Here is a 13,404-nt window from a genome sequence, read left to right as displayed (position 1 = left end):
GGGAAAAAGTAAGGCCTTTAATTTTTTCTGATCCTGAAGAAAGATCAGCACACCCTTGGTTTTATCCCAGTAGTATATGTCTTGCTAGTGATCTATTCAGATTGAACACCCATAACAGAATGTAAAGGTGCTGTTCATCAGCAGAATATCAGGTTTAGGTATTAGAAATTGAAAATTGGGAAGATGTTGTGCTCCATTTGAAAGATCAGACTTTCAAGTTGGTTGGGATTCTTGATCCTCAACTGTACCTCAAAGTATTATAGCAAGAATTTGTACAATTGCCATTTTTTAAGATTGTTCCTGAGTAATCAAATGTCTGATCTACATTTTGGTTACATCACAGTTAGATTATTGCAATATGCTTTATGTGAGGCTACTTAAAAGAAAGTCCTAAAGTTCTTTAGCTAGGTTGCTAAATGATACACAGTCTTATGACCATATTATGGCTAGATTGAAGGATCCACACCAGCTAAAGCTACCACATCTGGGCTACACAAATGTAGATGATACCTAGGTGACAGCAAAGAGATTCCAAAACACTTTATTATTGCCAGATTTTTGCAGCCCAGATCCGATAGCACTATACTAGCAACCAGTAACTTCAGAGTTCAATTTGTCTGAAAGACTTCCTGTTGTATTATAAATGTTTGTTAACATATACAAATAGTCTTTAAAAGATAACTCTGCTTTCAGGCCTCAGAACCAGGCACCCAGGAAAGGACTTACTTGTATATTACCACAAAGTGTGAACAATTTCCCTCTGGATTGTAATAGATATTCACTTTTTCTACTTTTAAAAAGAATACCAATACAACACTTTTTAATTTAACCTTTATGGTATGTGTATGTGTGTGCGTGTGTGTGAGATAATTTTAATGATGTTGGTGTAATTTTAATGTTAGATTTTTACATGTTTGTTTTATATTTTATACCCTATTTTACAATTGTGCACCACCTTGATATTCTGGGAAAGCAGAATAAAACAATATTAGAAATAGAGAAAATATCTTTATTCCATTGTACTTGACTATATAGTAGGATTGCTTGACTAACCCTAGTTAATATCACTGGACATGTCCCCTATGCCCCTTGGAAGCCTTAAATAAGTCTGGAAAAAACAGTGGCTGCCACTGAACACAGTTGCCCACCCCTGGTATATTGTCTGATCTAGAATTTCTTATTTTCTTCAAATGCCTTGATGTATAAATTAAAGATTTAGGAGAAATTACCTGAGTAGCCAATATCTTTTCCATTTGTGAAAGTAGAGTACATGTCCTTTCACAGTCCTTTCACTTTGGGTAAGAAAAGGGAATCATTTGAGAAAACATTGATTAGAGGTACCTTTGCCTAAACGTATTAATGATAGTATGATGGTCATTTGTTTTGTTTTGTTTTGTTTGAAAAACTAAAGTGGCATCACAGGAAAGAAAAACAATTTGTTGGAATGTTAATCTCAATACAATTCAAAGAACTTTTTTGTTTGTTTAGTTGGATATTGGACTTTTTCACTATCAGTGGTCCCCATCAAGAATAAATAAATAAATATCTAGGCAGCCAGTGAACCATATTAATGGCTTTTGTGCAGCATGACTGATTGCTTGGTATCTTTGAAATGCTTGGTTTTTCCCATCTTTGGGTTTGATTTTCTGCATTAATTAATCTTTAACCTATTGAGGCGTTGGAAGGACTGGCGTAATTGAACTGAAAAGAGGAGGCAGTAATACTAGATGACATAATCTTAGATCCTTAGTTAAATGAACTAGAATAAGTTCTCAGAAAGAAACCTGATAATGCTTTGCTCCCTTATGCAGTCCTTGCATTATCCAAAAAGTCTTTAAAAAAAAAATCCTGCCCAAATTGTTCCCTAGTTTGAAACTCCAAGAGCAAGATGGATCATTGTACTTACTGAAATGTTACACTGTATTATAGAATTATAAAGATTCAGTGGTCTCATAGATCAAATTCCACTACTATTGGATTCCATCATAATGGAATATGTAATGTTTTTCCCATTGCTACTAGGTCTAGCTTCTGCATGAGCAGTGGTGTGCTGGGGAGGGCTTATATAGGCTTGCAAGAACTGGTTGTTAAATTTTCTGGAATCGTGTGAGCCAGTTGAGAGCAGAGCTGAGCCATGATGCCTAGCATGCCAATCAGCTGTTTGGCAGCTTGTGGCGCGGCAGCAGTGAAGCCAGCAGTGCTAGTTGTTATACATTTATTAGCACACTACTGTGCATAAGCCAAGAAAGTTGGAGCTGGTGTTCAGTTGGAGCTAGTGCTGCAAAGAGGCAATGTATAGTCTATGTTTAACTCATTGTTTGAAAATTGAATACTCTATTACACTATGTCAGTATTACTTTAACATTCTAAAAAAGTTGTTTCTACTTTTCTTTTCTTTCCCCCTTTCCCCCTTTTTTCTTCTTCCTTTTCTTTTTTTCCTTTTTTAGGTTTACTGTTTTGTTTATGTATTACATTTTGACTATGTATTCATAGTTATACGGTTTATATAGTTTGGGGTATGTATTTGTAGTTATGTCGTTTATATAGATACTTTAAATGAAATAAAAGTTAGTAGTTTTCTATGCAGTTGTTGTAATTTATGCTGTATTATTTTTTCAGTTTCTAAAAAATCTATCACATTAAAAAAAGCCCTTGACTAGAAGAAATTACCAAAAGTCTAGCATGAGAGATATACTGTAATATTATAGTTTCGTACAGTATATTCATTTTTTTTTTCAAATTGTAAGATATTACAGAATCATCACACAGTCTGAGAAAGTTCTTTCAATGCCCTTTTGAAATATTGGCCTTCCTCCAATCTGTGGAAGGGGATGGTGATTTTAAGGCTTTCAATGGGTAGTAACTGGCATGCCTTAATGGCTGCATTATTCACCTGATGGAATTAAGGAACTGCCACAAAACAGTTTGTTTGTTAGAGGTCAATGTGTGGGGACTGAGAAAGCTATCCTGAGGTTTGGCCAGCTGAAAGTTCCCAAGAAATCTTGTATAAATGCATTCAATGTGCAAAATAGAGCAACATTCTTTACATGAATTTTTGTCACCATTGTCCAATTTCTTTACCACTTAAAAATCAAACTGTTTTAAACCAGTAATTTATTTAAAACAAATAAGCACCTTCAACTGTTTTATCTTCAAATGGCTTCAAATGAAACATACATACATACAAAAAAAGTGCAGTTGAAAAGGTAAATAGATAACTTCCAAAATATTTCTTGAATTTATTAATCATGTACTGTAAGTATTTTTGCCTTAATTTGTTTAATAAAACAGGACAAAAATAATTAAAAAACAAATGAAATAAATGATATACATATACATACACATATACATATACATATACATACAGTTCGAAAACATGCAAATGTGAGTAGATTAATAGGTACCGCTTCGGCGGGAAGGTAACGGTGTTCCGTGTAGTCATGCTGGCCACATGACCACGGAGGGGTCTACGGACAACGCCGGCTCAGCGGCTTAGAAATGGAGATGAGCACCGCCCCCTAGAGTCGGATACGATTGGACTTTACGTCAAGGGAAACCTTTACCTTTACCTATACATACAGACATATGGCATTATATGAAGGCTTATAACCTAAATCTACCATGCTGATCCAATGCAAGTTGGTAGATAGATATTTTTTTTTTTTGACTTCCCAATCTAGAGCTGAGAAAGAGTGACTGGTCTAAAGTCACCTAGCTAGCTTCTCTGCCCAAAGAAGGACCATGTTTGTCTTTCTGTCTATCTCTATTATATCCATATAAGTCTTAAGTAATACCACTGTGGATATTTTTCATTTGTTAAACTTCTTTTTCCTAACCCTATTTTTTTTATATTTTTCCAAGTTCATCCAAGAGGCTTCCCACTAGATTTAAAATAAGGCAGTGGTTTCAGGACCCACTTCAAAACCAGAGGTGAAGGCCACATGTCATAAGCGGTATGCTAATGAAATATTCTGTATTGCTAAGTCAATTTAGAGTGCTACATTTCTATACAAAATATCGTCAACACGATAATTCTATACTTCCATGTAATACTTTTCATCTGTTCTTTTTCAAATTGTGCCCTCTCTTCTTCACTGTCTTAAAATTGGAGATAACCGATGAATAATTCTCCTACATGGATCCTTTAGAAATAAATGCAAGATCTCATAAAAATCTCATTCATTATCTCAGCTCAAAGTAATATAATAGTGGAAATGTCATCAACTTTGATTGATGACTTTCATAGCTGAGACCATTTCATGCCCATACTCTGTACATCTCTAGAATAACAAACATGAAATTATAGTAGTATGTGGCATTCAGGTACAACTGCAGTTTAGAGTAACTAAGAATGCAGATCATCTGAATATTTGTGAATAGATAAGTAGTTGTCATACATTTCTCCATAATACTGGGAAAAAAGGAAAAGGGGAAAAATAGGTAATTCCCGGAGAACAAGATCCTTAGCTGTTAATTCAGTCTCTGCTTTATGTAATATTTATTTTCTATATTTGAAGGAAATGAAAAGAAACTTGCCTTTTTGTTTGAAATGTCTCATCAACAGTGAAATAATTTTAGTTTCTAATATGCATATTCTGTAATGTAATCAAACAATGAGGAATTACCAACTTGATTCCAGGAAAAAGAAAGCAGTTGTCAGGGGCTTATATTACTGTATTCGTTTTTTGTTTTTTTCACAAAAAGCAGCATTTTTGTCACTTTCATATAGCAGTCAAAACAACTGGAAATAAAATGGCCAGTGTACCATGTTAGGAAGATAAAAACATGGGTAACTTATTTCCAGTCTACCAATTTTCTGCCAATCCACAATAATATTTTTATTCATAAATTTTATAAATTATAAATTTATAATATGCAAATAAATTTATAAATTTATAGCAAATACATTTATGATATGATTCCTCAGCAAATATTTGACAAAAACTCCCAGTTGAAAAGGTATTTCATTTATCTGGTGTCTTAGGTAAAGGTAAAGGTTTCCCTTGACGTAAAGTCCAGTCGAATCCGACTCTAGGGGGCGGTGCTCATCTCCGTTTCCAAGCCTTAGAGCCGGCGTTGTCATAGACACTTCCGGGTCATGTGGCCAGCATGACGACTCGGAACGCTGTTACCTTCCCGCCGAAGCGGTACCTATTGATCTACTCACATTTGCATGTTTTCGAACTGCTAGGTGAGCAGGAGCTTACAGTCAAATTTGTGAAACTTGAGTGCTTAGATTTAACCTGACATACCACATTCTGTTTCATAGTCATTTCATTATCTAGTGCTTTTGTTTTTTATTAAATACAGTTTGAGTGCCATTTGAATAGGGGAATATCCCACAATCATATGTAGGTGCAGAAAAAAAATCCATTATTGTGCTCAGTCTGCCTAATGTGCATTCTCTCCCTCTCTTTCTCATAGTTGGAAGCATGAAGCCTAAAACTGGGAAACAAATAAAGGAGCAGGCTTCGGCCTATCTGTTATGGGCTTCCTACAGAATCTGGTTGGACATACTGGGATTCTAGGATAATGTTAATATTCTAAGGATTCAATTGAATTATTACTTCAGATTAAAAATTTGAATCACATTTTCAAAATGATTTGAAACATCAGATCAAATCTAGTGCCTCTGATTCATTTTGGACAGTTTTGAAGACAATTTTGCATTTCTGTGGACTTTCTGGCTTTGCAGTCTCAAATGTTGGTACAGCTTTCCTTCCTGTGGTATAATGGGCTTTTTCTCACATTGATATGAGTAGGCAGCCCATGAACATTTTTCACCTCTATAAATCTGCTCTATCAGAACTCTTGGGGTAGGCCACTCTGCTGTTTGCATCTCATTATCTGACCTTTATTTTTAGACTCTGTCATCTTCTGTTCTGGTTTACCTGCAGTTCTTTAAACTTTTTAGCCCCACTTTCATTACTTTAATTCCCTTGTCCCTCCCAAAATTTAAAATAAAAGAATTCCTATAGAAGAGAATATACGTAGCTCAGGATTGAACTGTGGAGCCCTTGGTGCTCTCTGAGCTTGGTTGTTTGCTTGCAGCCATTTCAGTACTCAACTAGGTAACATCATCAGGGCCCACTGATGCTGCACTGATGCTGCACTGAAGATGTTACCTAGTTGGGTACTGAAATGGCTGCAAGCAAACAACCAAGCTCAGAGAGCACCAAGGACTCCACAAAACAATTCTTGTTTTCTTTCTTCTACTGTGCATATGTCTGAATATGAAGCAGTGTATGTTTGGTCTTGGACCGTAAATAAGTTTTGATTTGATTATTTGATAAAGCAGTATTTTACTGTTAGAGTTCTAATTGTTTCTTTGTATCGTATAGGGTTTTCTTTCAAAAAAATAAATACCTAAATAAAATATATAAAGGTTTCCATACTCGTTTAGGATAACTTTTCTACAGGCTATTTGCTGGAAAAAAATAGGGGCTGCTGACTACCTCTGTCTCTAAGGAAGTTCAGGGAGAATATTGCAAAAATCTAGTGTGGTGCTACTATTGAAGTACCTAGCTGAAACTTTGTGTCCTGTAAAGCATCTATTATCCTTATTATTTTTATACCCTTCTGACCAAGACACGAAGTAGCTGCAGACAACTCATGCCTACTCATTATAGTCTATGGTTGAATCTTTTATCAAATCAAATCTTGAATTAGGTAAAATTGGATATTGTTGTCTTTTCATCCTGAATCTCAAATTTTAATTAAATTACAAATTTTCCATCAAAATACCAACATTTTTATTATGGTCACTGACTAGCATAAGGTAACATAAAACTGTAAGATAAATTACCTACCCTGTTTGCTATGGAAAAAGTAGCTACATGTCACAAAGCCATGAATTCAGTATAATTCTAAAATCTATATAAATATTACAAAATGGAATACAATTGATATTAATATTAAGACTTTGTGTAGTATTGTATAGTATTACTGTTAATATATAAAATGTCTATATATTGGATTAAAAGTAATAAAAAATACTGAACTACACTATAGTAAATTTTATGATAAAATATAAAAATGATAAGGCTAAATAACTGGCAGTAGTAAATGGTAATACAAATAATTAGATAAGACAAATGGATATCTATATATCAAAACAAACCTCACACTAAAGTAAACCATAAAAAAACAATGCAATGAAACAATCTTTTGAATCTTGAATTCAGTTCAAATATTGGATGATTTGCACACTTCTATGAGAAACAGTATGCTGCACCAGACAGGTGTTTAATTTGATCCAGCAAGGTTCTTAAGTTTTAATGTAACCTACCTAAACATTGGTTTGTTGATTTTTATGATTACAGCTCATTGTTAAACTTATTTTCCATTACTGAAGTCAAAAGAGCCTGTCTACAGCACCGATGTTTTAACTTTGTCTAGATAGTTGGCCAGCACAGCAAGTTTGCCAGACCTTGCTTTCATTCTATCAAGTTTAAGTTCATTGTGTTTGTACAGGGTCATTGTAGTGGTGATCAATAAGTCCCTTCTCCCTTTCTCCCTGCTTAATTGCAGCAGACTAGCCTGCTTTCCCCCAGCAAATGAAAAATCAAGACAATTGAAATCCCATTACAGGAGCTCACTGTCAGCTTGACCCAACTATAAAGATAAAACACACTGTGGTGTTATATATAGTTTTCCAACCATTCTGATAAAGCTGTTGAAAATGTTAAAGCATTCCTTTCTGGCTAAGTATTCTACCATTAGTAGCTAACACAGATTAAGTTCCAGATTTCCAGGTTTAAGAAATTTTGTAGTATTGAAACTGACTGTCAATTATTTCTATTCCTGTTGCCCACAGTCTCTTTTGCATTCATCTTCTGAACATAAGGAAAAGTTGAGATTTCTTCTGCTTTAGGTTATATGCTTAGCGTGGTTGACAGCACATTGTTTACTGGGTCACTCCCCACAGTAGAACCCACTCTTTAAACAAATGAGTCTTTCTTTATCAATTCAGCAAAGGCATTCCCAGATGAACAGTGGCTAATGAATTTCATTATTCTGGGATTTACTCATTTAGAGTTATCCCCACCTTTCTTTGCTTTTTTTCTCCAGCTGGTTATTTTTCCCCCCTCCTGTCAATTTCAGAAGCAAAGCACTATGCTGACATCACCAGCTGTCACAGCTGAGAAATCAGAATGTGACGTCGGCCACAGTAGCTATATGATTCTGTTATCGTGATTAAAGGAATCTGGATAATACTATAGGAACAGCTGTAAGATACAGGTATACTTGCTAAAGTGAAAAGGATAAAAATTGGAGAATGCTGTTGTTGGGTAAGGGCTAAACCAAGGTTGACATTATTCTGCATTATCCCAATTGTTCTCAGTTAATCTGATTAAAAGTAAATGTTTTTCCCTTAAAGAAAAAGAATCTAAAATTATTATGGGTGAGAGATGCAATTCTACGAGCATTCTGTTTTTCATTGTATGTTTCATTCCCCAGCAAACTTCAGCTTTTAGTTAAATTCCAAAGAAAAATGCCACCAGGGAACAGCTACTATCAAATCACAAAACATGGATAGTGAGAAAGCAGGAGAAACAGAACGATGAAAAGATGCATGGCAACAACCCCCCCCCCCCATAACAACACCATTAGCATCTTCCATCACTTCAAATTCCAGAGACTTTCTAACAGACATTGAGAGTGAGGTAGAAAAGCAAAAACCTCTGTTTTCAAAGAAATGAAATTTTGGTGAAACTAGGGAACACTTTTGATTCCAGTGTAAAATGGAAGAAATTGCAGATAGACAAAGTGGTGTTCCACCCCCAGTAATATCCACATCAGATTTAACAAGTGCATTTATTTGAGCATTTGACCTATTCTAAAACAAGCCTATAACCCCAATTCTTGCATTTGGTCACTTCATGTAAGAATAAAGCTTTTCTGGTTTGGACAGAACTGCTGCTGCACAAGAGTTTGCATATGAGAGAGCTAAAGTGGTAAGAGATAGAATTATAATAATGGTAATAATTAAAAAGAAACATTTTATGGAACACATTCCTGGAGTATCAAAAGTGCTTCTTTAGATAACCCTTTTGTAAACCTTCTTGGCAGGTTTGAAAAAGGAGACTGAGATTCAAAAACAGTCTGGGTATACCTTCTCATTACAAAGCTTTAAGAGAAGGAAAGCAGAATGAATGTTTGGAAGAAGATTAAGACACTGCATTTCTTTTATTGTTTCTTCTTAGTTGTTCAGTTCAGTTGAATTTGGAAGAAGATGGCTACTTCTACAAGAATCCATAACCCCGAATAGATTCTACTGGTAAGTAAAAAAATAATATATCACTTTTCACAGATCCCTTTTTTTTCTAAGAATGAACAGCATCATTAATTTATTGTCTGTGAGTCCTTATAGTAGGACACCAGATGTCTTGTAATGCCTTTTTAGGCTGTTTTACATAGACCAATATGTCTATCTTTTTTTTTTAAAATACAGTCCTATAGCTGCATACATTTTCTAACTTTAAGTCAGACTTATTAAACTTAGCAACATGTACCTTTGAGTAAAAAGGGGTGGGTAGGGTAAGGAATACCAACGGTGTGAGTCTTTCCACTCATTTTTCCTTCCAACAGGTTAGACTGAGATAGTGACTACCTTAATTGACCAGCAAACTATATAACCAACTAGGTATATGAATCTCTTCTCTCTTAGTATGACACGTTTCCACTGTACCACATTGTCTGTCATGACTGGTAACCATAGGTGACTAATATTCACTGTGTTTCAGAATTATTCAGCCTTACAAAAACATTTTCTTTTCATGCCAGCTTGTAATTATTGTATTATAATACACTGGAAATATCATGCTATTTTAGCAAAAGCATACCGTCCATCTTGCCCACACTGGAACTAGTATATCTTCTAGGTTGGGAACATATGTAACATATGCTGACATAATCTAAAAGCAAACATTTTTTTCTAAAAAAAATGTGTTAATCAAATATATTACCTAAAAAATTCAATCTCATATCCAAAATTTATTTGTTTTACAACCCTCCTGTAAAATGTAGGAAGTGTTAGAAATCTCATTTAATGAAGATCACGGCTTGCTCTGAAAAGCCTTTTGTTTAGGCAGAATGTCAGGAGTCCCCAAAATAGAATTTAAAAGGACAGGAGTTTACTTCCAAGCTGAAAAAAATTGGGAGTAGCTTGTACTCTTTAAGAATATAGAGACTGTTTTAAAAAAAGAGCTCTTGGATATTTTTTGGAAATACTCTATATGCTAGAAAATCAAAGCTATGGTTCCTGTATATCTATCCATATAGTTTAGTTTATCATTTAATCCATTATATTAGCACATAAGTTTAGGAATACATGAATGTCTCAGGACTGCACAGAGGCATTTATAAATGCTACTGCTAAGGAGGCCATTGTTATATTCCTGCTGGGATTTTTTTTTTCCTGAAAGAGTATAATATTTTAAATGGTTGCTTCATTATTTTCAGCTATTTTCCTTAGAACTCCCAAAGGTATCTATAGGACAGAGAAACATTGGAGTAGCTTGTTGATGTCTCTTGAAAACTTAACATATCTGATTTACTGTAGATAACAATTTGACTCCCCTAGATGATAGTTATTCAGTTCTTATGTCCTTTGCTTTGTTAGAGATAGGAGCAAGAAAAACAGAGAATAGGAAGAAGAGAGTGAGTGCAGACTGCAAATAGAGAGAGAATGTAAGATTTACCTCTGTTCACTTCTAGAATGGGATTCTCACAATTCTTTTCAAAAATAGCTAGAAAAAAAATAGCATATGATGAAAGCTCAGGAGAAAGATATAATCACATATAGTTTTAGACAGATGGACAAAACCACCACCTTTAATGACCTTCCAAGAGAGTTCTGTAATTTTATAGAATTTGATGCTTGTTGTATTACTGTTGTTTATTCCTTCTATGTTCCCATTTTTATGGCTTTTTGATGTTTGTTTATCACTATTCAAAATATTGAGTTAGAGAAATAGTTTCAGTTAACAAAAAAATGTGATAAAGAGCATACATATTGGAATCTCCACATTTGATTCCAGTCTGCATTGTTTGTACAAGTTTTCATATTGTCACAAATTAATGTACACAATCTGAGTGACAATCCATCTTTTAAATTAACAATTTGTAGAGTCCCTTGGGACTCTTCTACTTCAGAAGGAACTGCAGGAAATACCAGGATCTGGGTTAGGATATCTGGGGATGTAGAGTAAATGGTGCTTCTGATTATAATTCAAATTAGTGGTGTTCCTTTATGAGAGCATTTCTACTGGATTTTTCATAATACTAGATGGAGTCATCAGGGGGAAAAGGAAGGTAACAGGAGCAGGCATATTTAAAGTTTAGGCAAGATACAGCCTTTTTGAACAATACAGTCTTGATTATTTGTTTGTTACAGATCCCAATACACAGCAAGTTGTTTATTAGATGGCCATAGGCCATATTCACAGACTATTCTATTATTTCATTATTTCATTAAATTTATGAAAGCCACCCACTCCAGCAGTCTCTGGGTGGCTTACAAAATCTAATATTAAGTTAAAACAGTTAAAACAATTTAAGCTGCTCTTAGGAAGTCTAAAAAGCCACAGATTCATAATGATCCATTTAGACGTCATATCAGAAGTTCTGCTATATGACCCTGTATATATTCAATTTATTTTTCACCTATCTGCCCATGGTTTGGTGGTTAGGTTTTTTTCTATGGGTCATTTATTAACAACTATCCTGTAGTACCTGTAGTATATCAGTTATGCTGTGCGACAGCCCCAAAGGTTTCCTAAATTGATTATGTTCCATCACGTTGGTGTCAACTCTTAGAGATCACATGGATAGATTTTCTCCATGATGCTCTGTCCCTAACCTGGCCTTTCAGGTCTTCCAACAGTGCACCCATCGCCATGGTAACTAAGTCCATTCACCTTGCTGCTGGTCATCCTCTCTTTCCTTCCACCCTTCCCAGCATCAAAGCCTTCTCTAGAAAGCTAGGTCTTCGCATAATGTGTCCAAAGTATGATAATTTAAGCCTGGTTATTTGTGCCTCTAGTAAGAACCTTGGGTTGATTTGTGCAATGATCTATTGGTTTGTTTTCTTGGCTGTCCATGGTATTCTTTAAGTCGTCTCCAACATCAAAGTTCTAAAGTGTCAATCAACTTCCTATCCTGCTTCCCAGCTTGAAGGATCCAGTTATCTAAGACAAGGTATTTGCAGGGTGTGTGTATCTTGAGTTTCTTCCAATCAACATTTACTGTTCTTTCGTGATCCTGTATCTTACTCATTTTCAATATCATACTCTAATTACTCACCTTCTTTCTGCAAATACCTTACCACATAATGTGAAAACATAAGTAGGACAATTTTATTTTATTTTCCCCTGTACCTGTTGTTTTAACAGCTACAGTAGTGATAAAAACTCAACTATAACATTCCAAAATTCGTTAAGAAAGAAGCCAAAAATGGAGACTTCTCTCTGATGAAAATCTAATTAGTCTCCTAGGAAAGAATTTTGTTTTGGGACAAAACAGAGAAGAACTAAATATAAGGATTTATATTGTTTATAAAATCCAAGGTCTCACTTTAAATTTTTAAAATGTCTGAATACTCAAAAGCATTTTACCTTTTTTATTGTGGGGGGCGGGGTTGCTAGTTGATTTTCTGATTTTCCGATTTGGTTTTGTCTCTCTGTCTATGTGTATACATACAAACACTCTAGGAAAAATATAATCCTAATTTTCAACATACTTCACCCTTCACCACTTTCCCTTCTTTTTACCAGTACATCACCAAGCTAAGAAATACTTTAATAGATGTAAAATTAAAGTACAAAAATTTAAATGTTGACTTAAAATCATTTTGAATCATGATTAAAATTAATGTAGCAATAAAATACAAAGAAAAATAATATATTACTTTTCATGATTGGGAATGCAGAAACCACTGAATGCATTCGGAGCCTTGATCTGCAGCTCTGGGAATGGCCCAAATCAGCATGGATCATTCCAGTTCCAACTCAATGAGTGGATATGTAGCAAGATTTGGAAGGTGTAAAAAATGAATTGCAGTTATTTTCTACCAAATTGTCATTAGGCAAGCTACCTCACACAGCTCAGAAATAACCAGTCGGGATAAGTTGCTAGGCAACAAAAGGCAAAGAAACATAATGGGTAAAACCAAGGATCTTTCTTCATCCCCCTGATCTTTCTGCCCCTGATCTATCTACCCCATAACCCAATAGCATTCTCATAGCAAAAAGCACCCTGATTTGCAAACAGCATACTTGTTTGTTACTGAAATCAGTAGTTCCCTTCACTTGTCTCCCCACTGTGCTCTACTTTATTTTGTAAACTATGCTTTATTTTGCTTTTAGCTATGGATGTTGTGTTACCTCCCTTGAACTGGATTAA

General features: G+C 34.8%; 1 protein-coding gene across 1 annotated transcript in view; it reads left to right on the top strand.

Annotated features, from left to right (window-relative positions):
* Window positions 1-13,404, top strand: part of SORCS1 (sortilin related VPS10 domain containing receptor 1) — a 438,448-nt gene that overhangs the window by 276,796 nt on the left and 148,248 nt on the right. Inside the window, exon 5 of the mRNA XM_063307130.1 lies at window positions 9,207-9,280. Within this exon, the coding sequence (XP_063163200.1) occupies window positions 9,207-9,280 (74 nt within the window). The remainder of the gene's footprint in view (window positions 1-9,206; window positions 9,281-13,404) is intronic.

The sequence above is a fragment of the Candoia aspera genome, chromosome 6, assembly GCF_035149785.1.
Source record: "Candoia aspera isolate rCanAsp1 chromosome 6, rCanAsp1.hap2, whole genome shotgun sequence".
In the NCBI taxonomy this organism is placed as follows: domain Eukaryota; kingdom Metazoa; phylum Chordata; class Lepidosauria; order Squamata; family Boidae; genus Candoia; species Candoia aspera.
The sequence above is the reverse complement of the archived record's forward strand: the minus strand, read 5'-3'. Positions and strand labels throughout refer to the sequence as shown.